Here is a 27,652-nt window from a genome sequence, read left to right as displayed (position 1 = left end):
ATCCTAGCTACCCTAAAGTCTGGGGCCAGGAGGGTCGTGATTCGAGGCTTGTAGCCCCATTTCCTTTCAAAACAATAAAATCTTGGATGTGATAGCAAGTGCCTGGCATCTCAAATACTCAATATAAAAAGGAGAATCACTGACCAACGCAGGCCCAGGCAGGGTTCCACTGCTGGCCAGGCTAAGATGTGCTTGGACACAGGTGGAAGGCTGGGCTGAAAATCTAATGTATCCTGGATGTAACTAAAAAGAGACTGGGCTCGGAAAGCATGGGGAGAATCCAGGACACTTATGCCGCCCTGTAACAATAAAGATGGAAGCATGATTTGACTCAGATACAGGATCTGAGATGACCCAGAATGGTCAAAGTTTTCCTTTGGTGTATCCTTGATGTGTATGCACTTCTGCATCTGGAGAGACACAGTAAAACTGTATACCAACACCAGAACACAAAGCACCAGATAACTGTGTAAAGGAAAAGTTAGTCTAGCATACCCAGTTTGGCTGCACGTCTGAGTCTCCTGGGGTAACCTTGATAGGGAAGGGCCCACAAATGGAGGAGTGGGGGAGACAGGTGGAGGCTATAAGCAAGAAGGTCCTGGATTCCCAGAATGTTGGGCTTATGCTCCCTGCTCTGTCTGGAGAACCATAAACCATGCATATCTGAGGCTGAGAAGGTAGCTAAGGGTTGTTGGGTACATTCTGTCCAGCAACCTGGTTTTCCTGTGCTCCATACCCTTGGAGCAGTGTCCTAAACCCACAGGTTTCATCTAAACAGATCCTAAGCCTTCTAGTCTGCTCTAAGCTCCACAGCCCTACCATCTGAGAGACACTTTCCAGACAGAGATGGTGCACTTCAGGGCTAGGTGCATACATAAAAGGTACTAACAAGCTGGCTGCTCTTATGTAGCTTAATGTTTTATAGATTTTTTTTGTGATCTTTCCACAAAACTTCCATTTTACTAAAAGAAATATTTTTCCCCAAATTGTTGGTTTTTGTTTTCTGTTTTGTGCCTATCCTGTGCATTTTTCCTGAGTGTTCTTTGCTCAAAAATAGCACTCTAATGCAGGCAGTTACAATATAACTGAAGTGTTCTATTGTTGTTCCCCCTGCTTAAAGCATATGATACATCTCTGTCTAGCTTCATTCCATAGTAAGACAGAGATGTTTGATCTCATACATTAATTAAAAAAAAAATAGCACTCTACCACTTGATCCACAGCTCCACTTCTGGCTTTTCGGTTATAAATTGAAGATAAAAATTTCATAGACTTTCATATGCAAGTTGGCTCACACCTGTAATCCTAGTTACTCAAGAAGCTGAAATCTGAGTAGAGAGGTTCAAAATCAGCCCAGGCAGGAGGTTTGTGAGACCAATAAGACCAAAAGTAGAGCTGTGGCTCAAGTGGAAGAACACTAGCTAGCCTTGAGCATAAAGAAGCTGAGGGAAAGCTCAGGGAGAGCACCTCAGCTCTAAGTTTAAGCCCCAGGTCTGGAATGCATGAATGCATATATGAATACACACACACACACACGACACTAACACAAGGTGATAGCTTCAAGAATATAGGAGTTTACAAGTATATAACTCTGCCCTCACAGTATCCCTGGGGCTCCTTCAAGCCAATCACTTCCTGGTCTTGGACCAAAACTGTCTGTATCGCTCAGTGTCAAAATCGTCAGCCAGTTCTGGTTCTTCCTCCTCCTTCTGGTGGAGCTGAGCTTCATGTTTCCGGAACCTGGCCCGGCGCTCCTCTGGAGACAGGGTGTCCAGGTCTAAGGGCATCTAAAAGAGGAGAAGCAGAAATGTGTCCACACAGATTCTTGGGTCTTGTCATTGCCTAGACTTTTATGTAGCTTAATTTCTTTTATAGGTTTTTGTGATCTTTCCACAAAAACCTATAAAACCTATTCATTTTACTAAAACAAATATTTTTCTCCAGATTGGTGGTTTTTGTTTTTTGTCTTGTACCTGTCCTGTAGATTTTTCCTTAGCTTCTTTTGTTCAAGGATAACACTTTACCACTTGATCCACAGCTCCACTTTTGACTTTTTGGTTATTAATTGGAGATAAAAGTTTCCTGGATGTTCCTGCCCAGGCTGGCTTTGAACTGCAATCTTCAGATCTCAGTTTCCTGAGTGGCTAGGATTACACCATGAGCCATCAAGGTACAGTTTATTGGTAGTGTTTTTAAATACACAAGCAAAGCAACAAAATAAAAAAAAAATACTGACTTATTCATCCTATTTGATTTTAATGCCTAGAAGAAGTTCTAAGTCAAAAAAATTTCTTCCTCTCCAACAGTCTGCTTCCTTTCTTTCTTCTAGTCCTGGGATTTGTACTCAAGACCTGAGCACTGTCCTTGGGCTTTCTACCACTTAAGCCCACAGCACCACTTCCACCTTTTTCTATGTATAGAGTACTGGGAAATCAAATGTGGGTCTTCATGAACACTAGGCAAGTGTTCTACTACCAGGCCAAACTCCTGGCCCCTGTCTGTTCCTTTTCTAGTGCATTATGATACATGGTACTGCTACACATCCATCCTGAGTCCAGTGGTCACAAGCTCCACCACTATGGCTCATCTTCCAGAAAGGCACCAGGAAACACCTGATGAAGGAAACTTACCACCAGCATGCGTCTTGGTTCCCTGTAGCGAATATGGATGGTTGAGCCATCAGGCTTGACTAGCAACACTGGGTAGAGGCGAGCATAGGCCTGGCGATGGAGGCGAGTGACTGATGCCCTGTTGCTATCAGCTTGCCAGGTAGATGTGTGCAGGCAGCGAGGCAAAGAGGAAGCTGACTTCATAGTCCTCTGCCACAGTAATCTACAGACAAAACACATAGGTACTGGTAAGTGAGGATTTGAGGACAGAGATCACTAGTGTGGCCTAAAAGAGAACTGCCTGCTGACTATAAACAATAGCAGAGCTGGTTGATCCACAGCTGGGGGTTCCCTGAGGAGCCACAAGACTTGATCAAAAGTTTTGATCTCACAACCAGATAGGGATCACACTGGGTGATTGAGGGCATTGGGATCAGGAAGAACAGGATTCCCACAGTCCTACCTCTCTCTGAGGAGACATTTCCTAGAGTGGGCCTAACAAGATTCCCGAGGGGCCTGAAAAAATCCATGCTTACCCAAGCAAGCTGCCCACAGCCAACATTATCCTTAGGGCCCTGATGGCACGCCAATCACTGGACCTGCTATATAACCTGCTAGACAAGAGAACAGTTTTTGTTTTTTTTTTAATTAAAAAAAAATTTTTTTTTTTGCAGTACTGGAGTTTGAACTGAAAGTCTTGCATTACTAGCTAGGCAGGCATTCTATCACTTGGGCTATAACCCAGCCAAGAAATCTTTTAAAGGATTTTTAAAAATGTTGTCTTGCCTTTAATTGATCTTCCTAAAATCCTAGCCAGAAATTAAGTCAGACTCAAGTGTCTCTAACATGTATATCCAGTTGTCCATTATTTATGGGGAATTGGATGTAGTACTCTTCTGTAAATATCAAAATTCACAAATCCTGTTCTTCATATGTAATAGTACAGTATTTGTATATAATCTGTATATAATTTGCATACATACTTCTATATACTTTAATCTATAATAATAGAATATAAATCCTATGTGAATTATTTAGGGAATCTTTTTTGGATTTTTCTTTTTAACCATTGGCCAATTGGTTAAATCTTCAAATACACACCAAGTGTAAGCACCATATTGTTAGTCTACCTCAGTAACAAGTTGGCTTTCTACAATGAGAACAGCCTGTGTTAGTTTTCTCAGAAACAGCTACCAGAAACTTCTTCTCAAAGATAATGAGTTGGGCCTAGAGTGTGGCCTAGTGGTAGATCGTCTAACATGCACTGAAGCCCTGGGTTTGATTCATCGGTACTACATAGAAAAGCCGGGACTAGTGCTGTAGCTCAAGTGTGCTAGCCTTGGGAAAGCTCAAGGACAGTGCCCAGGCCCTCAGTTCAAGCCTCAGATGTGGCCAAAAAAAAAAAAAAAGATGAGTCATATGAGGCACATGCTTACCCATTCCAGTGGGTATGGTATCAGAAACGTCCTTTGCAGTTGGGTTCATGCCCTACTTTCTAAAATCCTGTTATTTATTTTGCCGGTCCGGGGATTCAAACTCGGCTTTGTCCCTGAGCCTCTTTTTTTTTTTTTTTTTTTTGCCAGTCCTGGGCTTGAGCTCAGGGCCTGAGCACTGTCCTTGGACTTTCTCAAGGCTAGAGCTCTACCACTTGAGCCTCAGCACCACTTCCAGCTTTTTTCTATGTATGTGGTACCGAGGAATCGAACCCGGGTCTTCATGCATGCTAGGCAAGCACTTTAACCACTAGGCCAAACTCCCGGCCATCCCTGAGCCTCTTTGTGTTCAAGGTGAGCACTCTACTACTTGAGTTACAGCACCACTTCCAGCCTTTTCCGAATAGTTCATTGGAGCTAAGAGTCTCGGACTTTCTTGCCCCACTGGCTTTGAACCATAACCCTCAGATCTCAGCCTTCTGGGTAGTTAGGATTACAGGCATGAGCTGTCGTGCCTGGCTGTACTACTATTTTTTTTTTAACATTCGCTGAATGAGGACTTAATCATGCCTACTTACGGAAAGGGAAAGATCTCTAGAGTTGCTTTTTCTAGACCCCTAATTCCCAGGATAGTCCATACAGATCTCAGAGATGAAAGTCAGGAGTTTCCAATGCTAAGACTTCAGGGAATAAGATTTCACGAGCAAGCACGCAGGTTCTCTTCGGCGGTTCCTATCTAACCAAGGAAGAAAACCAAATGGAATAATCCGGCTACCTGTAAAATGGAAATCCTATTTGTCGAGGTCTGAAGCCCAGGAGCCCTTGTCCCCTTTACCCTACAGAGATAGAGGCCCAAGTTAGGCTCCGGGGGAAGCGGGGGAGGACGGGGGACGGTGTCCCGGAGACAGAGCACTACTATACTAACCCTCTCTCCACTGCCCAAGGGGCCCAGACTAGTGCAGGCCGCAACCTCCCTTTCTCCTCCAGGTAAACAGGCGCCCGACTAGTGTGGCGGACCTTCTCTGTGGGGCCACACAAAGCACCAATTTGTAACCGCCGCCACTGTGGCAACAGAGAAGCCCTGCGAATCAGTCGTCCGTACCAACACTACTTAAGTAGGGACTGCTCCGAGAGGACCCAGGACGAGACAAGGCCCAGCAAACTCCCGCGCCACCGTCCTTCAACCCTAGCCGGCGTCGCGTCGCGTCGCGTAGGAATGACGTTGAGGGCGTGGCCACCGGGGGCGGGGTCTCTGATGGGCGGGGCGGGAGCCAAGCAGGCGTCCCAGAACGTCCTCGAGGCGTGGCCCAACGGGGCGGGTGGAGCCCTCACCATAATGGTGTCTGTGCCATTGGGTGGCAGTGTAAAGCGGGAATGAATGGAGCGGAGTCCGTATGGCGACCGAGAGCTCTGTGAAGGTGGGCTGGGTGGAAGGTAGGTGTGCCACTAAGGTACGGCTTGATAGGGCGGCAATGACGCGCTTGCCTTCGAGGGGGAGGGCGGGAAGCCTAGAGACCGGGTGCCCAGGCGTGTCGTAGGCGTACTGAGCGGGGCCAGAGTGATAACTTTGGGAAGACTCGGTTGACTGCGGTGTCTGAGGTGCCTAGGGGCGGGGCGGGGCGGGCGAAGCCAGGTTGGGCCGGACGCTGAGGGCGCTGGAACGCTCAGGGGTGGAGGCGGGGCCAGTTGTGACGAGGTAGGGTAGCACCGTGCTGCTGGCTAACCGAGTCTAGGCAGCCCGTGACGCCCAACTTTACCCCGCGCGGCGTTGTTATGGACGCTTTTGCCTTTACTATTGAGATAACCAGGGTGCCCATTTAACTTCCCAGGTTTACACCAAAATCGGATCATCACCTGACAGGCGCTCTACACACCCAGCAAGTACATAGGCTCAGGCCTGGAAGACTGACCTCTATTCCATGAGAACATCCAAGCGCCATTGGGGACAACATACAGAAGAAAGTGGAATCTGAGTGGGCGACTCACGGTGAGGATTACCATGTGTTGAACTGCACATGGCAAGTTTCTACCAGAGCAAAACTACTCTGGCTCTGAGGACCAAAGAATCCTATTTTCACAAGAGGTTCTAGTCATACTTCCTCCTTAGGCTCTGGCTGAGGCAGTGCCAGAACTGAGGTGAATCTGGGTAGTATGCTGCTATGCCCTCTGTAGAACTCTCCAAGTTATAGAACTATACTTGCCTACTTAGATCTTGGCGTGCTGAATTTCTCAGCTGTGCCGTTTCCTTTCCTTCCCGCTCCTCTCCGTACCTGTTTTCTCAACAATCCTTGTGGGCTGGCTTATATCAGTGTCAGGGGCCCCTGCCAAGGCATCCAAAATGAGAAGTAACATTCCTTCCACCTCCAGGAGCTTCACACATACATGCTGCTCTAAAAGCAGCATTGTCAAGCCTCAGAAATCACTGCCACATAATCCAGCCAAGTCTGTACATCCTTTGTCTTCTAAGATGTTCAGATAGATACTCTAGCTTTCTTAGAGGTCAGGTGATCCAGTCTATCAGGAAGTGGGGGGGGCTGTTAAGTCAGAATTGATATAATAGAGTATTATAAGTGTTAGACTGAGCTGTGTGACTTGGGTATTAAGAGTGCCTGGCCAAGCCATCATGAGGTCCTCAGCTCAAACCCAGTATCACCCCAAAAAGATAAGTTAGAAAAAGGCGTATGGGGGCTGGGAATTTGGCCTAGTGGTAGAGTGCTTACCTAACATGCATGAAGTCCTGGATTCGATTCCTTGGTAGCACATACATAGCAAAGCCATAAGCGGTGCTGTGTCTCAAGTGGTAGCTCTTTGAGGAAAGCTCAAGAACAGTGCTCAGGCCCTAAGTTCAAGTCCCAGGACTGGCAAAAAAAAGGGGGGAGTATGGGAGGCAGGAACTCAGAAATTAGAACCCAGACATAACTGGTAAATCAGAACAAACTCCCCTCACATCAACCCCTTTTGTTACAAGATTATAGAGACATAAAGGGGTAGATACTCAGCCTTCTCTTGTTAAATGTTGTTACAAACTACAAATGACCAGAGGGAATGTCTGACAAATGGAAGTCCTGAAACTCAACACTGACCCTGTGCTTTGGGGAAGCCTGGATCACATTTCCATGTCTTAAATTAATAGCAACAATCCTGGCCACATTAGTCTCCTAGACCCCATTTTTAATTACTAGGGTTACTACATGACCTCTGTCTTATCTTGATACAGACATTTAGTACCCTGAACTCAGTATTAATTCACAAATAATGAAAGTTGGGTTTTATCTTTCTATTATTTATTTTGCCATGCCTAGGACTTGAACTCAGGACCTGGGCACTGTCCTTGGACACTTTTTATTCAAGGCTAGTGCTCTGCCACTTGAGCCACAGCGCCACTTCTGGCTTTTTCTGAGTATGTGGTACCGGGGAATCAAACCCAAGATTTCTTTTTTTTTTTTTTTTTTTTGCCAGTCCTGGGCTTAAGCTCAGGGCCTGAGCACTGTCCTTGGATTTTTCTCAAGGCTAGAACTCTACCACTTGAGCCTCAGCACCACTTCTGGCTTTTTCTAAGTATGTGGTACCAAGGAATCAAACCCGGGTCTTCGTGCATGCTAGGCAAGCACTCTACCACTAGGCCAAACTCCCGGCCCCTCAAACCCAAGATTTCTTGCATGCTAGATAAGCACTCTACCACTAGGCTACACTCCCAGTCCCAAGAGGTGAGTTTTAGAGAAAAGGTTGGTTCATTTGTCTCAAGACAAAACAAAATAAAATACTGTAGTCCTCTGGTGGGGAGGGGCTTTTAACCAAAAACCCAACACCTTGGGCTTCCAGATATACATGTTAAGGCATGACATCTATCCAGATGGTGAGTGGCCTTAGGTCAGCTTTTTTTTTTTGGCCAGTCCTGGGCTTGAGCTCAGGGCCTGAGCATTGTCCTTGGACTTTCTCAAGGCTACCACTTGATCCTCAGCACCACTTTCAGCTTTTTTTTTTCCTCTGTATGTGGTGCCGAGGAATCGAAACCGGACCTTCGTACATGCTAGGTAAGCACTCTACCACTAGGCCAAACTCCCAGCCCGAGGTCAGCTTATTTCTTAATGTTCAGGGGTTGATCTCTGGAACTGTATTCCTGGCTCTTCTGAATGTTTCTTCACTCACCCTGGGTTAACAAGATAAGGGGAAGAGCATGGTGGCCTTGCCTGGAGCTTTCCTTCATAGTGTGGATAGATAGAACAAAAGAAAGGAAAAATGTATTTTGTAAACTCGCATAACTGGCCAGTGTGGTGGCTCATGCCTGTAATCATAGCTACTCAGGAGGCTGAGATCTGAGTATCAAGGTTCAAAGCAAGCCCAGACATTAAAGAACCTGAGACTCCAATTAACCTCTAGAAAACGGGAAGTGGGACTTGGCTCAAGGGTAGGGTAGTTGGCTTGAATTGAAGAGCTCAGGGTCAGCGCCCAGGCTAGTTCAAGCCCCATGACCCACAAAAAAAAAAAAAACAACAACAACAACAAAAAAAAACTTGCATAACTCAAAGTTTGCTAGTAAGTAAAATGAATTAGTTATGGGTTAAAATTACAGTTGTCAACATATTTAGGTGTCCCACTTACATTCTTCCCTCTCTCATTTTTGTTCTTCCACTTCTATGGAAAAGGCATTCTATGTGGTCTAGCAGCTTCCTGTTGATTTAAGTGATACTAGGGGATTCTTCTGGTAGAAGGCATATTCCTATCAGGCTAGCCATCCTGGTACGTCTAACATTCCTACAATGAATTTTGTATCGGAAGGTTATGTGACTGAATCCTAAGCAGATAATGTGTATTGATTGTGTGATTGACATGATGGTAACACAAAAATGGAAAACACCTAACAGATTTGGTATCATTAGTGATGTAGGAAAACTAACAAGTCTGTCAGTTTGGCCCAGCCTGTCCAAGACAGACATGAAACATACCAATGTTAAAACCAAGCAATTTGTATAATCTTTTATATATTAGTGCCCTGTACTATAGATACAAGATATATTAGCATTAGCATATGTGCACTCTGTTCAGCCAAGATGTTGTCCAAAGCCATCCGATTTCCTAACACACTTCCATAAAGGCATTCAAGGAATATGTTGAGGAATCCAGTACTTGAGCCATATGATCCGCAGGTTATCATTCCATTCTGCTAAGGGAATACAAAGACAAAAGCAAATTAGTAAACTCATAAGGACATTTGTCATGATTTTTGTCTGAATAGAAGCCTCTTCCACTGTTGTTCTTGCTAAGAGAGGGGTGCCTTTGCCAAAGACTTCTTCACTCTTGGATACATCCATAGCTTGACTCCAGTTATCTTTTAGAGAAAAAAGCTCCTGTTAAATCATGAAAGCACATTGTAGGGTCCTTTGCAAGGTATTGTCGGGCTGAGAATGTGGTATACTAGCATGCATGAAGCCCTGGGTTCAATTCCTCAGTGCCATATAAACAGAAAAAGCTGGAAGTAGTACTGTGGCTCAAGTGGTAGGGTGCTAACCTTAAGCAAAAGAAGCCCAGGGATAGCGCCAAGGCTCTAAGTTCAAGCCCCAGGACTAGCAAAAAAAAAAAAAAAGTATTTGTAATTGTCCTCCACATTACAATGTGTCCTCTAGAAGTGTTACAGAGGTATTTCACTTACTATTGTATATGCTGTTTTAATTTAGTATCCTCTATTATTATAATAGTTTTACCTCATACCTAAGGGATAGGAAGGATCTCCTATACAATAGTGTGTCTTAATTATACATTTATTGTTGTTTTGTTTTTGCTAGTCCTGGAAAACTCAGGTGCTAGGCATCTTTTTTGCTCTTTCTATTACTTGAGCTACAGTGCCACTTCTAGATTTTTGGTAGTTAATTGGAGATAAGTGTTTTATGGGTTTTCCTGCCCAGGTTGGCTTCAAACTGTGATCATCAGATATCAGCCTCCTGAATAGCTAGGATTCCAGGCATGAACAAGAGTGCCCAGTTATGTCAAGTTTGTTTGACATAGTTTGGCTATAGTTCTTTTAGTGTACAATTCATTGTTTTTTCAGTTTTCCAGTAGACTTGAAGTCTTCATGGTACATGCATATACCTTTTAGTTGGTTCCCAAGACTTTACTCTGTTGTCGCTCTCTGAATTGAAGATATGAGTCTGTATCTTGGGATTATATCTTTAACAAAAATCTTTGACATCTCTGATGCCTTTTCAGTTTGGCTGAGATAGGTCTCAACCCAACTGAAAAGATGTCAACTAGCATTAAAATATAAATAAAGCTTTCGGTATTCTTTGGCAGTAGAATCCACTTGCCATTTTTCAAAATGATGTTCTATATATTGGATTCTTTTTTCCAGAGGTCTTTCTGTTTTTGCTTTTCACAGAAAAGCTGTGGCATTTGATTGTTGTTACTGGGCTCCTCTAAATAAGGTCAGATGAATTCTATTAATTTATCATGATCATAATGTGTACTTTCATGTAGATGTTTTATGAGTGACAGAACTAGTGCCTCAGACAAAAACTATGACATTTTTGTTTCCATTTTTAAGTTCTGTCCCAGTCTCTCAAACATCATTCTCACTTCTCATTTTCCTTAGTATATTAAAATTTGTATTGATATAAGTCCACTTGTGGTATCAGGTACCTAAGAAATGGCTTGCATTAGGCAACTTGATCTGGGTTACTCTAGGATGTGTAGATCACAGCTGGCTAGTCCATTCCATTTCATAATGCAATTGTTTTGACCTAAGCCATTTCACTTTAAGTGCCCAAACAGAATGATTCTATACCTTGTCTATGAAAGTAAACAACATTCATTTGTCAGCACACCGTGAGGTGCAAACTGAACATTGTATTGATAAATAATTGCCTTGGCAAACATATCAAAAAAACAGCAGATCCATATTGATCCCTCACCTGAACATACAAAAGAAGGGACTGCTAGCACTAGGGCAGGCACACACCAGACCATCATGCATCAAGGATCAACAGATGACAACTTGCAACTCTGTTCCTGGGACTTGATCTCCCGTTTGACGTGATGCATTTAAATGGTTATAATATAGATATCTTTAAAACCAGCTCCCTGCCTGGATTCAGTTGTTTGCCTGAACCCAGTGTCTGGAGCTATGCATTCTGACAGCATCATACTTCAACAACTCTGGGGCTGTTACTAGTATCTTGATTGAAACTGTATCTCTATATTTGTATCTAAGTCTCTGGCCTTGCTGTGATCAAGGGGTCTTTTAACCCTTTAAAGGCTTTCCTAACTGGGCACTCATGACTCATGCCTGTAACCCTAGGGACTCATGAAATGAAGATCTGAGGATCATGGCTCAATGCAAAATGGAACAGGAAACCCCTGTGATTCTATTATCTCTAATTAACCATCAAAAATCTAGAAGTAGATGTGTGGTTCAAATGGTAGAGTACCAGCCTTCCTTAAGCTAAAAAAAGCTAAGGACAGTGACTAGACCCTGAGTTCAAACCTCAGTACTGGCATATCAGGAAGTCAATTAATTTGTCCATTTGATGGGGACCAGCAGCATGACTTGTAAGCCAGGCTTTGTCTCTGGTCCTAGACATCATTGGATCAACTGAAGGTCATTTGTTTTCAGGTTTTTGGGTGCTTTCCTCCCTTTACTACCCTTCCTCTTTGCACTAGTCTTTCTCTAACTTGGTTCAGTTCTTGTCATATTTTCTTTCTTTTTTTTTTTTTTTGCCAGTCCTGGGCTTGAGCTCAGGGCCTGAGCACTGTCCTTGGACTTTCTCAAGGCTAGAGCTCTGCCACTTGAGCCTCAGCACCACTTCCGGCTTTTTTCTATGTATGTGGTACCAAGGAATCGAACCCGGGTCTCCATGCATGCAAGGCAAGCACTTTAACCACTAGGCCAAACTCCTGGCTCTTGTCATATTTTCTTTTTCTTTTTTTTTTCTGTCTAGGATCCTTTCTTTGGGGTGGCATAAAGGACACAAATTAGTTTCACTTTCTGTTCCTCTAGCATTGTAAGCATTTTCAACAGTTGTGAGGGGCTCCATTGCTAATCTCTCCCTCCATGCAATGTATATTTCTTTCCTGTGTTAGGAGCACTAAATCCAATAAAAGTCATATTAATCATTTGGAGGTTCTCAGGGGTCTCTGTGTCAGTCTTTAGTTCCTGTGAACCTGATAAAGCCATTCTAAAATTGAGAAGGGCCCTGATAGCCTTTTGGTGCAATTCTTTCTTTCTTTCCTTTTTTTTTTTTTAAACCAGTCCTGGGCTTGAACTCAGGGCCTGAGCACTGTCCTTGGGCTTTCCTCAAGTTCTATGTATGTGGTACTGAAGAATTAAACCCAGGTCTTCGTGCATGCTAGGCAAGCACTCTACCACTAGGCCAAACTCCCAGCCCTATTGGCAATTCTTGAATCTTCTTTTGTTCCTCTTGAAGAGCTCACAGGGAGAGGAATCCTGCAAGGGCGGACCTGTGATAATTATCTATCTTGGGTACTTCCTGGATCTTATATTGGTGTCTTACCTGTGTTCCCCCACTGGTATGATCTCATTGAGTAAGGAGACCTGGATAGGATTATAGAGACCTGTGTCTCATCTTAGCCTTGTCCATCACAAATCAATGTTTATATGCCACATGCAAGTTATTCAACAAAATTTGTATACCTGCCCAAGTAGGGCAGTAGGTAGCAAAAGTGATAGTAAATAATTCAGTTATTTAGGCAGTAGGGCTTGAATGTTTTCAGTTTAAGAAGACTGACTTTGAAGGACAGTAGACATAAGTGTTTAGCCTTTGGCCATTTATTCTTAAAAAGAAATTGTTGACTTCTACAAGAGCAGTCTTCTGACCAAGTATGTGTCCTATCAGGTTTTAGAAGGTGAGTTCATTCCTCAGGTGAGTATCCCTGCTCAGCTGCCAATCAGCCTCATCCTGTTCCCCTCATTCTTCCAGGCATAGAGTTGCTATGAGGGCTGAAGGAATGTGGCTCAGACCTGAACAAGTTCCTTTCAGTGCTTTGGGCAAAATCCGAACAGCTTTATCAGTGCCTAGAAATGTTCAGGCCTGCCATGAAGAACCTTCAGCTAGCTGGGACAGAGTAAGGACGAGGACATTTTTTTTTTTTTGACAATATAGAAACTGGGGTGGAGAAATACATGGGGCATGTTACAGCTCTATTGCTGTATCTTTATATATCTCAGCGGTAAAGTGCTTGCTTAGCATGTATGAGGCTCTGTGTTCCATGCTCAGCACTGCATAAATACAAAAAGTTAAATTTTAAAAATTAGACAAGCCAAGCACTGTTGGCTCACAACTGTAATCCTAGCACTCAGGAAGCTGAGGTATGAGGAAATTCTGAGCCAGCCTGAGCAGGAAAGTCCATTAGACTCTTATCTCCAATTAACCACCAAAAAGCCAGAAATGGAGCTGTAGCACTAGTCTTGAGCAAAAAGCTCTGGGATAAGGGTCCAGACCCTGAGTTCAAGCCACAGGATCAGCACAAACCTGTTTAACCCTCAGGTGTGTCTGTATTAGAATACCTTGCTTACCCAAATAAACTTGTTTAGGGAGCCAGTTTCTATCACATTTCAAGCCATAAAGGGGATGAACATTCTGTAGTGCTCCTGAGGACCGTGTCCAGTACCCACCAGGACACTATACTCCTCAGCTGCCCTGACCTGGAGATAAGGACCAGGAAAGGCAAGGTAGGGCTCTGATCTTCTGATCAAGCTCCTTAAGATCAAGACCTCTGGCCTTGTCCACAAATCACATCTACAAAGATACTACATTCTTACTGTTCCCAAAGCAATCTGGGTTTTGGTTTTGCCTGCCTGGTGGAGCTTAGACTTAATTCCCTTTTTTCTCTGTTCTCCTTGTATCTAAATATATTTGGATTTTTCCATAAATAAGAAATTTGACTATTAAGATATACAAATGTGAACATTCTCCACAGAAATTTAATAGGTTTCTTTTTCTTTTTGTTTTGCCGGTCATGGGGCTTGAACTCTGGGCCTGAGTGCTGCCCCTGGGCTCTTCAGCTCAAGGTTACCACCTGACCCCTGGGCTTAGGCCTTGTTCCTGAGCTCTTCAGTTTCCCATCCTACCCCTTGAGCCACAGCAACTTCGTATTTGAATTTGTAGTCCTCGGGTGTGTGAAGTGTAGAGTTCTAATAGTGTTTTGGTTAACATTTTAACTCCCCACACTTATTTGTCTACTCAAGAAGCTGAGATCTGAGGATCGCAGTTCAAAGTCAGCCTGGGCAGGAGTGTCCATGAGATTCTTACCACCACCAAAAGTGGGAGGTGGAGCTGCAGCACAAGTGGTAGAGTGCTAGTGCTGATCTTGAGCACAAAAGCTCGGGGACATTGCCCAAAGCCTGAGTGCAAGCCCCAGAATTGGCAAAAACAAAGGCATTTAGGCCACCTAACTTCAGAAATCTATTATTAACTAATACCAAGTGTCTTATTATTCCTTAAACACCAATTCTGTGCGGGTTAGTGCTATAACTAGACCCTCACTCTTTCCTCTGGACTGATCTTCGTGCTGAACACCACCAATCTGACCACAATGTTGGGAAGCATCCTGATGATATGGCTTTTAACAAGCTAAAGGAACAACTAAGCTCTCCCCCACCCCGGCATATTCTGAGTACCAACTCTCTTTTTTTTGTACATAAACTATGTGTAGTAGAAGCCTTACAAGCAGGAATCTCTGTAGGTAGATTTCCGGGGCTCCCGGTAGGGCAAAGCCAGATGAGGCCGTCGTGGGAGGAGTTCGTTGAGCGGGTTTGCTGTGAGGAGGTGGGCCAGAGAAGCCAGGCGACGTACTTCCGGGTAGGCGTACACGGGGCGGCGCAGACGTATGACGTAATTCCGGCAGACCGCGCAGGTTGGCAGGCCGCTATGACGTAAGCGCCCGGGTGGACACAGGGCCGCCGCGGCGCCGGATGCTGCGGCGCCCGCTGGTCGGGCTGGCTGCGACAGCCCTGGGTCGCACGGCTCCGGACGGTGAGTGCACTGCGGGCTGCTGTGGACGGGGTGCCCTAGGTCACCGGGGCCTGGCGGAGGCGCTGGTCTTTGCGCTCCGCGGATGCTGCGTGGGTAGCACGTGCCATTTAAAGGGAGAGAGTGTGGAACGGCTCCTGGTCGCAGCCTCGCGTAGCCGCCGCGCGGGTGCCTTACCGCGGAGGGCCGCACGGCGGCCCCCGAGAGGCCCAGCTGGCTGGCGGGCTCGCTGCCCTACGTGGCCTCTTCCACGTCCATCCTGCTAACCCAGGCTCCGGGCAGGCTCCGCCGGCTGAACCGGGGCTTCTGGCTTGGCCCCGCGGCCCTATAGCTGCGGTCCTTGGGATCGACTAGCCTGCCCTCCTATTTTCTACACGCCCTATTTCGGTCCCAGCACTTTTCTCTTTTGCGACATAAATCTGCCCCGGGACCTCGTCACCCAGCCCTCCTGACCAATTGGATGTGGCTATCAGGGTTTCCTCTGCGAGACCGGGGTGTCTAGGTTAGGGTTTCTAAAGCCTCTGTTCTCGCCTGCTGGGCCCAGACGAGAAAGCGAGTTAGGGACAGGGGGCGCGAGCGAGCCGCTTTCTGAAGGTGGTAGCCCCAAAAATGCTGAAAGCCACGTGGTGTAACCGGATTTCTAGGCCAGAGGCCTAACTACAGCCTTCCAACCTGTCAGGTCAGGGCACTCATCGTAAAAATCAAACCAACAGATAACTTTTGATGGCATTGCGAAGTGGAACGAAAGGGACGCACCCCTGAATGTGATTCTGGCAGCTGATTGGACCCCCCTTCCTTTCTGCCTTTTAGTCCAGTTTAGCAAGCTGCAAGTAGTTTACCAACCAAAGTATGTATTCCTGCCTCTAGTTCGCCAAGTTTATTCTAGGACAGGGGTTCATTTCCAGGGTTTCTAATATGTTAGATCCAGTGACTTGCCCCAATAAGAGAGGAGAGCGGATACACTGTACTGGCTAGCAGCAGGAAGAATAAAAGTAAGCGTTGCATTCCATTTTCAGGGTACAGACTTGAACATGAGGTTTAAATAGTGGGAGAATTAGACGGGCGCGGTGGCTCAGGCCTGTAATTCGAGCCACTCAGGAGGCTGAGATCTGAGGATCAAGGTTCAAAGCCAGCCTGGGCACAAAAGGACCTGAGATTATCTCTAGTTAACCTCAAGAAAACGGGAAGTGGGGCTTGGCTCAGGGGTAGGGTGGTAGCCTTGAGCTGAAGAGCTCGGGAACAGAGAAAAAAAAAATAGTGGGAGAACTGGCTGGAAGAGAATATGCATTATTAAACAGTCCTGGTAGAGAACATTAACTCAATTCTCATTCTGAGGGCTGCCAAAGAAGTAAACGGAACAAATGCAAAATGAAAGCAGGAAGGCAAGCCTTTGTCTTGATTTTAATTCATACACCTAAGGAGTCAGGAGTCAGTGGGATTGTGTGTGTGTGTGTGTGTTGTTTCACTCCATCTGAGTACCTGTTACAATGATACTGTTTCAAGAGGAGAATTAGAATCAAGGTAGTGGTTACTCTGGGAAGGGCCTGAACTTACTCCTTTCTCTCTCTCTGTCTCTGTCTCTCTCTCTCTGTGTCTCTCTGTCTCTCTCTCTGTCTCTCTCTCTGTCTCTCTCTCTCTCTGTCTCTGTGTGTGTGTGTGTGTGTGTGTGTGTGTGTGTGTGTGTGTGTGTGTTTGTCCTGGGGCTTGAACTCAGATTTTTTTTTGCTCAAGCCTAGTACCGTACCACTTGAGCCACAACTCCATGTCCAGCTCCTCTTTGGTGGTTAATTGGAGGTAAGAGTCTCACAGACTGTCCTATCCAGACTGGCCTTGAACCTTGATCCTTAGATCTCAGCCTCCTGAGTTACTAAGATTACAAGTATGAGCTGCCCATATCTGGCAACTTCTAGCTTTTTGATAGTTAACTGGAGGTGAGTCTCAGATTTTTCTGTCCAGGCTCTTTTTTTTTGTTTTGTTTTGCCAGTCCTGGGGCTTCAACTGTATGCCTAGGCACCATCCTTGAACTTTCTCAAGGTTAGCACTCTACCACTTGAGCCACAGCACCATATGCAGCTTTTTCTATGTATGTGGTACCAAGAAACCAAACAGGGTTTTGTGTATGCTAGGCAAGCACTCTACTGCTGGGCCATACTCCTGGCCTCTTTGGGCTGGTTTTGAACCTGAATTCTCAGATCTCAGCCTCTTGAATAGTTAGGATTATAGACATGAGCCACTGGCACCTGGTCTAGCAGTTTGCTTTATAGGTGCCCCTCAAGTGCATTTGCTAGCATCTCCTGAGGTTTTCTGAAGGTTAGACTTCCAGGCCATGACTACTAAAGCATACAAGAAAATCTTCCTCAATCCCCAGAAAAGTTAATTTAGATGGAATCTGCAGAAAAATGAGTTATGACAGAATCTACCACTTGCTTGTTTCAGCTACTAATAAACAGAATTTTCTGCCACCATAGCGCCTTGTCTTCCCACTTTACTTGATGTACCAGGCAGTAATAGGTTTATCTGACTTTCTTTGAGGCTCAGGGACTGCCTTGGCCCTAGCACTGGGTTTTTGGGGAAAAAAAGATCAGTGATTTCCTGAAGTCATAAATTTGGAAGAGGCAGTATATTTCTCTTCAGCCACATCTAAACGTTTACCTCTCTGGCACATGCAGAATAGCCAGGAAACATGTTGAGGTAATCCGAGGAAGCAGTGGAAGGAGGAAATGGGAGGAGAGTGACCTCAATCCATGAGGAAGGAAAGAGAGAGCGAGGGAGAACAAGTCCTGAGGAAGCAGGTGTAGTCAGTTTTGGGTCTCTTTTGACTCTGCACGAGCTTGAGCTTGCCCTAGGTTTCTACTCCATCCCTCCTTGATCCTGTCTGCCTCAGTTGCCTCAGTCTCCACCCTTCCTTAGCCTTTCCTAACTCTGATTGTATTGGACCTCAGTTTCCCGAGAGAGAGAGAGAGAGAGAGAGAGAGAGTAGCTGGCCAGCACTGTGATGTCTTGGGTCCTTCCACTCTGCTGTCCATAGGTCCTAAACCCTTTTTTTTCTCATTGGCTTGCCTTTGATCATAGGTTGCTTTTAGGGTCCATTTTGAACCTGTTCTTTCCTCTTGATAGAAAGGGATAAAGTAATCCGGGTATCACCAGCAGAATGTGGCAGCTGGCAGACAATTGGCTGATATCCTTCCATCCTGACTTCCTTGAGAAACAACTCTCTTTGGTACTCCTGTTTAGTTGACTTGTGAAGAGAAAGGGAGGGATGTGTCATACCCAGATGGCCTGAGCTGCTTGTGTCTTAGAAGGGGAATAAGGGAGGTGAAATCTCTTTTCCAGTTTCATCCCTCTGTTGGTGTCCTGAGACTTAGGAGGGAGATATGAGGATAGTGGCTGGGTTCTAATCCTGGGAAAGGCCCTTAGGGGAAGAGTGCCTGTGGTAAGTTCAGATCAGGGGAAGTTTCAGCAGTGCTCTCTCATAGTTGTGTGGTTTAGGGCAGGCAGGTAGCCTTGAGACTGGAAATGACAGAAATAGAAGTTCAGAGTGATTTCTCCAGTTTTCCCAAAGGACATTTCCTTCAGGTTGCTGCTTTCTGCTCAGTTATGTTGGAGGACTGCTAAGACAAAGTCAGAATTTGTGTGTTCTTTCTGAAGTCAGGTGGTGGTATGGTTATTCCCCTGTCAAGTGACTACTGACTGGAACCCTTCCCTAAGAGGGCCTATGGGGTGTTCCCACGGGCTCCTCACTGTACCTCAAGGGTGGCATGGTCCTTGTAGCTTCCAGGTATGCAGAGTGTTGCCAACAACTTTCAGTGATCCATGGTTAGCATGTGCCCAAGTGATGTCCTTCAGAGCCACTCTGGAGCATCAGGGCTGAGCTGGTGGCCTCCAGGGCTACCTGCCTCTACCTTTCTTCCACAGAAGATAAGAGCTTTACATCAACACAGACCTGCAAGTCTTGTGTTCAGCTGGGACACTGGTGAGGTGGGGTAGGAGCTCACTGTGATTTAGAGCTCTGGAGCATACCTCTGTTCTCTGTCCTCACTCTAACCTTTTCACAACCCAAAGAGCCTCGCTCATGAGCTAGCATGGACTCCCTAAACCTAGGAGTTGGCATTTGGTGAGGGCACTAACTTGTCATACCTGGTAGTTGGGTAGGGCATAGCGTTAGGGCTCCCCATCATCAGGATTTTGGGGGTTAAGCTCTGAGAGCAGACATGGGCTGCCCTATTGCCAGCCTGCCCCCCTCCCATATTTAAGGGGCATTATCTGTGCTAACCTTGCATATGCCTTAGTTTAGGCCCTTCAGTAGCTATACCCACTTAACACACTTTAAATCCTACTCTGTTCCTACCTTCAGTTTAGCCTTGAATATCCTCATATTTGTACTAATCATTCTGAGTCTCTGTTTCTTACAAATGTCTGCATTGGCTGCATATTGGAATACTGTGCACTGAATCTGGAAAACCCCAGGGTGAGCACTGCCCATCTTAAGCTCAAGGGAAGCAGGAGAGGTCTCTTGGGTGGCTAAAATAGTCAGACATAGAGTCATGATGCTAGCCATAGACCACCAACCTTCGACAGTCCTGATGTTGATGGGGCCAGCATAGTAGTTTGAGGAACTTTTTTTTTTTTTTGCTAGTCCTGGGGCTTGAACTCAGGGCCTGAGCTCTGTCCTTGGACTTTCTCAAGGCTAGAGCTCTACCACTTGTGCCTCAACACCACTTCTGGCTTTTTTCTATGTATGTGGTACTGAGGAATCGAACCTGGGTCTTCCTGCATGCTAGGCAAGCACTTTAACCACTAGGCCAAACTCCCGGCCCAGTTTGGGGAACTTTTGATCTGAGTGCTTGGTGCTGTGATCAGAAAAGTAGCCCCATAAAGGCTGTTTTACAAATCTGTGGAGGAGGCAATAGGCCAGATGACCAGGAAGAAGAAGCATATTAGAGGGTGGTGGTGAGTTCTATGTTGGTCAGAGCCCCAAGCTCAGGATGCCATGGAGTGCAGTTGGGTGGAGGTTTGTATGTTTGTGAAGTGGCAGAAGGAAGCAGGCAACTGGCCTCCCTGGTCCCTCTGTCTTTTTGTTGTTTTTGTGGGGTTTGAACTCAGGGCCTGGGCGCTAGCCATAGCACCACTTCTGGTTTTCTCGTGGTTAATTGGAGATAGGAGTCTCAGACTTTCGTGCCTGGTCTGACTTTGAACCATGATCCTCAGGACTCAGCCTCCTGAGTAGTTAGGATTCCATTCATGAGCCACTGACACCTGGCTCTTCTGACTTTTTCATTTTTCTTGTTTCTTTTTTCTTTTTTTTTTTTTGCCAGTCCTAAGGTTTGAACTCAGGGCCTAGGCTCTGTCCCTGAGCTCCTCAGTGTTCAAGGCTAGTACTCTGCCACTTGAGCCAATTCTGGTGTTTTCTGTTTATATGGTACTGAGGAAGAGAACCCAGGGCTCCATGCATGTCAGGTAAACACTCTACTACTAAGCCACATTCCCAGCCACCCTTTCTGTATTTTTAAAAGGTGGTCCTGTAGGTTTGTTCTCAAGGGCATGTGCACCAATGTGACCTGCATGACATTGATATGTGTGCATGTACCTTGTACTTCCTACATGCAGTACATACACAGCTAGTGCTCATGTAGGCAATAGAATCCCAGTAGTACTGCTCTTGTATGATTACCTGTGGCCTACATTGGGGATTAAGAACATAAGGTCTTTAGGGAGTGTGCCTCTGCCTATTGACAGTCCCACAGGAAACCTCTTCTGCCCAGCTTTATGGATACAAGGTGTTGAGGTTAATAGGCAGCTCCTCTGGCTCCCAAATACCTCTCTGGACCCAGAATAAAGAGGCAGTGTAGTTTTTCCAGCCCTTATCTTGGCTGCTTTTTTTTCCCTCAACACAGACATACACTAACTCAGATGCTGCCGTGGCTTTCAGCTTTTGTGGACTAAGTGGACAGCTGCTTACCTCAAGGGCATGACAAGGAACTGCCTGGATGGTGGATGGGTAGAACTGCAACCCAAAGCTGGGTGCTTCAGGGATTTAATTTTCAGAAGAGCCAGGTGCAGGCTAGGCAGGGATTATACCCTCCCCCAACCTTCAGTACATAGCAGCAATTGAATTGCTTCAGGCTGACCACAGACGCTGCACACTACAAAGTAGGTGGGTGCCATCTGGGGGAGGGAGAAGGGCTCGATGCTTAGGCAGAAGAGTCCTCCCTAGGGAGACAGCCTCCTTGGACTAGGCTGGAGGGAGGTGGATAAGAGATCGATGAGGGTCTGGGTGTGAGTCAGCAGGGGGTGAGATGCTAAGTGAGGTGCCTTCATAGGCTTGGGGGCAGGTGAGGTCTCGATTTAGGAAGGTGCCACCCAGCCAAGCCAATGGGAATAAAGCTGTGGTCCTGGGTTGATTTGCATTCTGAGGTGGCACTTGGCTGTACTCCCCATACCTGTTCTTCTCTGGCTGCTCAGTGATCCTACCTATGGCAAGTGCTGAGCCCCAAAGCCAGGATCACCTTCATTTTTAGAGGTTGAGAGCATTGTTCTAATTTGCCATCGGCTTGTCATTTCTATAGAGTTGAGTTCAAGGTGGTAGCCTGAGTCTAGTGGGAAGTTTCTGGGACAGACATGCATTCCCATCTCAGAGCAGCCGATCCAGTGGGTAGTGCCACCCCTGGGAGCCAAAGTCTAGGCTCCCATGTGAGTGGGGATATCTCAGGCTGGGGTCCTGGGCGTGGAGAACAGACTTGTGTGGGATGTGATCCTTGGTCACTTGGGAGAAAGGCAGGCAAGTTAAGCCTGTGGACAGTCCTGGTGGGTCTGGGTGGGACTCCTCCATTAGAGCCCTATCAGTTTTCCTGCCATCTTTGCTAAATTAACTGGGTCTTTTCGATGATGTATAGTCAATGATGTAGCCCTTAGGAGACCCTCACCATATTCCCCCACGGAGCTTTGTGCCAGGTGCACTGGTGAAGACAAAGCCGCTCACATCTGTATCTGCCTTCCCAATCCCATAGTCATGTCAGGCCCCAGGCCTGTGGTGCTGAGTGGGCCGTCAGGGGCCGGGAAGAGCACCCTGCTGAAGAGGCTGTTCCAGGAGTATGGCAACATCTTCGGCTTCAGTGTGTCCCGTGAGTTTCACTGGGGGCTGGGAGACTGGGGTGCCAGCCTCAGCATACATCTATTCTTGGAGCCCCAAGTGTACCTAACCAGCCTGGGAGACAATACATACCCTCTCCAGCCCTGTGTTCTCCCCAGGGCCTGAGTCTAGAGTAAGTGTGTCCTAGGCCTTGGTGACCCAAGGTCAGGGCCAAGCTGCCCCTTGGCTCAGTGGAACAGGTCTGCATGACTACCCACCACGCTGATGATGGGCTGAGTGCGCCTTGCAGGGAAGATCTGGAACTCCAGAGCTCTGGCATCCCTTCGGTGGATGATGTATCTTTTCCCTAGATACCACGAGGGACCCTCGGCCTGGTGAGGAGAATGGCAAAGGTGAGCTAGCTCCAGTAATCCAGGGGCTCCAGGCAGGACGGGGGTGATGGAAAGGTCCCTCCCTCACCATGCACACAGTCTAGTTTCCTTAGCTGAAGAGTGAATCTGCCTTCAGAGTGGTAGTCTTCATTAGGCTGTGTGCATCGTAGTGAGGGCTGAGGGTCCTGATGTCGGCCTGTACCCTGGTTTCGTGGTGTAGAGTGCATGGGATGTACCCCTCAGCACATCCTAGGTGCTGTCTCTGTCTTAAGTGGATAGGACTGTCCCTGTCTGGTGCCTGGCATGGAAATCCTTACTTCCCTCATGGAACCTGGAGGACTCCAATCCTCCCACCATTGGAACCTGGTGTTCTCAATTCCCCGCTCCCCTGTGGAACCCAGAGGTCTCCAGTCTCCCCAAATGAAGATATCAGAGCCATGGTGCCTGGCCCAGCATGAATCTGGCAAGAACAGCCTGGGGTGTGGAATACAGAAGGGTCTTAGCAAGCCCAGGAGAAAGTCTGCACCAGGCAGGGCTGGGCCCTGGGCGCCCTCTGGACAGCCCTCCTCCTCTCCAGATTACTACTTTGTGACCAGGGAGGTGATGCAGCGCGACATCGAGGCTGGGGACTTCATTGAGCATGCCGAGTTCTCAGGGAACCTATACGGGACAAGGTGGGCCATGACCCAGGTGGGCCCGGGAGCCTTGGATCTGAGTCATGATGATAGAAGTCTCCAGCTGGTTCCTTCTAACTGCATGGTAGTTTTTCCCTATGTCTCTGAATTTGACTAAGAGACTTCAGGGAGTGAACAGGCCCAGTCATGTCTCAGGCTTGGATGGACTTCAGCCATCCCTCCAGGGCAAGGGGCCACATGTGACACTTCCCACAGGAGGGACAGGAAGTGACAAGCACATCAAACCAGTCCAGGAGCCCTGGGCAGGGGGCTGTAGCCAAGGTGTTGCTGTGCCAACAGAGGGCCTGACTGGCTAGCTGTGCTTGTGGTGCCCCAGGAAGTTTGGGGATGTTGGGGTCAGGTGAATTTCTTCTTCCTAGGCTAGGCCCAGAATGAACCTTAGGGGAGGGAGGTCTCACCAAAGCTGTTGGAGGCTTGAGTTGCTGGCAGCCCATCTAAGTGCTCCTGAGGACTCACAGCAGGCAGGAACCAACAGAGGAACTTGGGGCCAGGGTCTTCCTTCCTGTCCTCCAGTTGACAGCCTTCTTTGTCTCCACTCCTCTAGCAAGGCTGCTGTACAGGCTGTACAGGCCATGAACCGCATCTGTGTTCTGGATGTAGACCTTCAGGGTGTGCGCAACATCAAGAAGACTGACTTGTGTCCCATCTACATCTCTGTGCAGCCACCCTCAATGGATGTGCTGGTGAGTGCCTAGGGTAAGGGGTGGACCGTGTGGGTCCAAGACAGCTGACCTCAGGAGAGGATGTTTTTTAGGAGCAACGGCTACGGCAACGTAACACTGAAACTGAGGAGAGTTTGGTGAAGCGGCTGGCTGCTGCACGGGTTGACATGGAGAGCAGTGAGTGTGGCCAGGAAAACCTGCACCCTCTCTAGGGAGTAGGCAGTCAGGAGAAAGGGAGGGCCAGAGTCAGAGATAGAAGAGTTCTCCACGCCTGTCTTCAGGGTCCCCTAAGAACTTATCCCTCTTAACCATTTGAGGATATGATGGACATCTTTCTTCAGCTTTGCTTCTCTTTCTGTGTGAGCTGTCTTCCTGAGGGTACAAGATAGCCCCATCGCAGGCAGGAACAATCTTTTGTTGTGTGTTTGTTTTGGGGCAGTACTGGGGTTTGAATTCAGGGCAGTCACACTGCCTCTTGAGCCACTCCACCAGCCCTTCTTGCATTGGTTGTTTTTGAGATAACATCTGACTTTAAGCCTGGACTGTGATCCTCCTAGTTGTGTTTTCCCTTATCATTGGAATGACAGGCACAGGCCTCCATGCTCAGCTACTGGTTGTGACGGTATTGTACCTGCTCTTCCCCTGGACTCTCCTGATCTTTACCGTCCAAGTAGCTAGGAAATTACATCTTTAAGCTACCAAGCCCAACTAGAAGTGATTTTGGGTCATTCAAGATAAGTATTTCATGGACTTCGCTACCTGGGCTCGCCTCAAATGGCACTCATCAGATCTCAGATTGCTGAGTGGGAAAGATTATAGGTGTGAGCCACCAGCACCTGGTGGGGTAAGGTGTAATTTTTTCCTCCCATCCAGGGGCTTGAATTCTGGGCCTGGTACTATCTTTGAGCTTGACTCAAGGCTGGTGCTCTACTACTTGAGCCATAGTACCACTTCTGGCTTTTTCGGAGTAGTTTACCGGCAATAAGAGTCTCGTGGATTTTCCTGCCTGGGTTGGTTTTGAATTTCAATGCTCAGATCTCAGTCAAGAGCCACTGGCACCTGGCTGAGGTACAGTTTTTATTTTTGTTTTTGTTTTATGGTAATGTGGTTTAAACTGGGCCTTATGCTTGCTAGACAGGTGCTCTATCACTTGAACCACTTTGCCAGCCCTTAGTGCCAGTCTTAATGAGAAGCCTGTCATTGGTGTCCATGGTCTAGGGTTCAGTGACATAATAAGACAGCAAGCCTCAGTTGGGGTTCTGCAGAGAAGCCCTGAGAATTTTCCAGGCAGTGGCCACAGCCTGGACAGGTAGGGACTGTCTCATAGCAGTAGCAGCAAAGGCAGCTGCAGGCAGTTGGTTTAGTGATTGAAGCAAAGACTTGGTTAAACTCTGTGTTCTTAACTCTGTCCTGTCCCCAGGTAAGGAGCCTGGCCTGTTTGACCTGGTGATCATCAACGACAATCTGGACAAGGCCTACACAGTTCTGAAGCAGGCGCTTTTGGAGGTAAGCCCCTTTCTTAACTGCCCTGCCATAGGCAGACACTGCCTAGGCTCTGTCCTTGTAGAATCTGGCAAAGCCAAATGGAGGCCAAGGGGCTCAGACCCTTACTGCATGGCAGGGAGCTGAGTCTCTGCTAGGTGCAGGGCTGGTTGAACCTCTCACCACCAAGGAAGGGTGACAGGGTCAGCCCTCTCAGATCCTAGACTTCCCTCTTTTCTTTTTTCTTGGCAGGAAATCAAGAAAGCTCAAGGGACTGGCCATGCCTGAGGATCTCCTTCACTCTACAGGGCATTTCGTGTGCCTGGAATCTGCCTAGGCTCTAGGTGGGACCTGCCCTGGGGAGCCAAGGATATTCATAGGATATGGAATAGGTTTCCACTGTGGAGCTGGTGGAGCTGCCCCTTTGCTGGCCACATGGTGGCTCTACGCCTTTAGCTAGCACCCATGATAAAAGGTCCCACTCCTCTCTTCCTCACCATGGTTGAAGAACCAAAAGTTGCCCCTAGTCCACTCTCCCTGGGTTGTCCCTCAACTCATCCCTCTTCCTCCTGCTGGAGCAGGACTGACATCTGAATAAAATAACTGTTGGGTTAGAGTGTCTGTCTGAGCCTTGTGATTGGGCGGATCAATTTTAAGCAAGGCTTGAGATTTTGCCCTCCGTGCTGGGCCTTTGGCCATCACTTGACTAGCCTAGAAGAGAACAGCCAAGGGGGGTCTCTGTCCAGACATCTGGTCCCGACTATCTCTCCCATCCCCAAATCATTGACATGCTAACTAGGGCTGCTTTTGCCAGCTCACATCCTCCTCCAGGAGCCAGGCAGTTGAAAGACCAGTGCAGAGCCCTCTGCTTCCACTTATCCCTGCTATTCCTGGGCTGCCAAGGACCAGGAAGGAGGAGGGTGTCTGGCCACGGCAGAGGGGCTTGGTATGTGGGCCTGAGATTTCAGTAGCTGTCTCTGACACCTGTGGGTACCACATATTCTTGTTCTTTATTCCTTTCTTTCTTTTTTTTTTTTTTTTTTTTGTGTGGGTCAAGGGGCTTGAACTGGGTCTAGGTGCTGTGCCTGAGCTCTTCAAGAGATAAGAGTCTTAAGTCCTTTTGTGCCCGGGTTGGCTTTGAATCTTGATCCTCAGATCTCAGCCTCCTGAGTAGCTAGGATTACAGGGATAAGCCATAGTGCCCAGCTAACACATTCTTGTTCTTATGCATGGGGGCCTGCAAGCCCTGTCTGGGACTGATGTAGGCAGATACCCAGGGTTTCTGTAGAGCTCCTTGAGCCCTAGAGAGGGGTGATGTTCAGAGCCCCTGAGGAAGATGTTTCTATGCCAAGGACAGTAGACCCTCCCTCCTGGACCAACTGAAAAGTATTGTGTCTGAATCCTTGACTTTCAACCCTAGCAGGGCAATCTAGCATTTGCTGCCAATTGCTCCCATCCCTGAGGTGAGGCACAGCCCCACCTTGTGTGTGCCTAGGTGAGGTTCCTCCTGAGGCAAGGTTGGAGTAATTGGGTAGGCATGGGGGAAGGGGAAAGGGCAGACAGAGAGTCCAGGGGAGAGTAGTGAGACCTGGACTGCATCCAAAAGCACAGATGTGCCATGAGCAGGACACACAGCACTGGTCTGAACCTTGAGGTGGAGGCAGGGGAAGAGAGGGCCTGGTCCCATGTGGGTCCTCTGCAGTTCCTTGGTGCCCTGCCCCCAGGGACAATCGGGGATTCAGACTCTGGGGAGGGGGGGAACAATGGAGCCCTTGAAGGCCCCTCCTCCATCCCCCATTGTGCTTGGTGGTGAGAGGTGGCTCTGGCCCAACAGCAGACACTCAGGGAGAACCAGCGTCCAGTGGCAGGTGGAAGCACTCAACCAGAGGCTTGTGTTTCCTGGCCTGGAGAAGGTAGGGTACAATCCGGAACCCAGATTGATTTAGAGGCAGGCTTTGGGTAGCCAGTGTGATCCACACTTGCCTGGCTAGTTGAGTTTGGGCAGCTTTGTTGCTCCTGTAACTGACTGGCCCTTTGGGACCTGCAAGGAAGGAGACTGACTGCATTGGCCACAGGGCCCCCAGTCAGCTCTTATTCCTCTGCAACAAGAGGATCTCGGGGGCTTTCTAGCTTAGAACTCACTGACTTTTAAGTGGGCATCAATCTGGGCTTTCTGGGCAACTAGTCCTGAGGAAGGGGGTGGGGTGTGGGAGTGAAGGGTGTGCAGCTTCGCAGGCTATTTGGCTTGATTGGTAAGGAGATGGATGCATTTAGCACCTCTCCCAGTAACTGAGGCCCCTCAGGCTGCAGCTGGAGAGACCAGCCTAC

The 27,652-nt window shown here is 47.4% G+C and overlaps 2 protein-coding genes across 16 annotated transcripts; one reads left to right on the top strand and one right to left on the bottom strand.

The window, feature by feature from the left end:
* Positions 1 to 1,554: 1,554 nt before the first annotated feature.
* Positions 1,555 to 5,262, bottom strand: Mrpl55 (mitochondrial ribosomal protein L55). 14 transcript variants are annotated; one of them, XM_090340141.1, is made up of 5 exons: positions 4,968 to 5,261; positions 4,818 to 4,878; positions 3,146 to 3,223; positions 2,631 to 2,832; positions 1,555 to 1,787 (listed from the first exon to the last, which is right to left on the bottom strand). In XM_090340141.1, exons 3-5 carry the CDS (start codon positions 3,169 to 3,171, stop codon positions 1,629 to 1,631), a joined length of 387 nt encoding a protein of 128 aa, XP_090196267.1. In that variant the 5' UTR covers positions 3,172 to 3,223; positions 4,818 to 4,878; positions 4,968 to 5,261; the 3' UTR covers positions 1,555 to 1,628. The 14 variants fall into 14 exon arrangements, with proteins under 14 accessions (XP_090196267.1, XP_090196269.1, XP_090196263.1 ...); XM_090340143.1 differs by having other exon boundaries at positions 3,146 to 3,220; XM_090340137.1 differs by lacking the exon at positions 4,818 to 4,878 and adding an exon at positions 4,621 to 4,817 and having other exon boundaries at positions 3,146 to 3,220.
* Positions 5,263 to 5,786: 524 nt separating this feature from the next.
* Positions 5,787 to 25,940, top strand: Guk1 (guanylate kinase 1). Of its 2 annotated transcripts, none has more exons than XM_090340134.1 (8): positions 5,787 to 6,029; positions 22,032 to 22,145; positions 22,465 to 22,506; positions 23,063 to 23,159; positions 23,725 to 23,863; positions 23,935 to 24,019; positions 25,263 to 25,348; positions 25,577 to 25,940. In XM_090340134.1, exons 2-8 carry the CDS (start codon positions 22,034 to 22,036, stop codon positions 25,610 to 25,612), a joined length of 597 nt encoding a protein of 198 aa, XP_090196260.1. In that variant the 5' UTR covers positions 5,787 to 6,029; positions 22,032 to 22,033; the 3' UTR covers positions 25,613 to 25,940. The 2 variants fall into 2 exon arrangements, with proteins under 2 accessions (XP_090196260.1, XP_090196259.1); XM_090340133.1 differs by lacking the exon at positions 5,787 to 6,029 and adding an exon at positions 14,920 to 15,027.
* The last annotated feature ends 1,712 nt before the right edge of the window (positions 25,941 to 27,652 follow it).

This window comes from Megascapheus bottae, chromosome 10 (assembly GCF_031878675.1).
Source record: "Megascapheus bottae isolate mThoBot1 chromosome 10, mThoBot2.hap1, whole genome shotgun sequence".
Classification (NCBI taxonomy): domain Eukaryota; kingdom Metazoa; phylum Chordata; class Mammalia; order Rodentia; family Geomyidae; genus Megascapheus; species Megascapheus bottae.
Note: the sequence above shows the minus strand (reverse complement) of the source record. Positions and strands in the feature narration are given on the sequence as shown.

Coding starts and splice junctions, on each gene's coding strand:
- Guk1 (XM_090340133.1), top strand. CDS start 14,967: ATGCTGCGGCGCCCGCTGGTCGGGCTGGCTGCGACAGCCCTGGGTCGC. Junction 22,146..22,464: donor CTTCGGCTTCAGTGTGTCCC/GTGAGTTTCACT, acceptor TCTTTTCCCTAG/ATACCACGAGGGACCCTCGG. Junction 24,020..25,262: donor ACGGGTTGACATGGAGAGCA/GTGAGTGTGGCC, acceptor TCCTGTCCCCAG/GTAAGGAGCCTGGCCTGTTT.
- Mrpl55 (XM_090340141.1), bottom strand. CDS start 3,171: ATGTTGGCTGTGGGCAGCTTGCTTGG. Junction 2,833..3,145: donor GCTGTGGGCAGCTTGCTTGG/GTAAGCATGGAT, acceptor TTTTGTCTGTAG/ATTACTGTGGCAGAGGACTA. Junction 1,788..2,630: donor AACCAAGACGCATGCTGGTG/GTAAGTTTCCTT, acceptor CTCCTCTTTTAG/ATGCCCTTAGACCTGGACAC.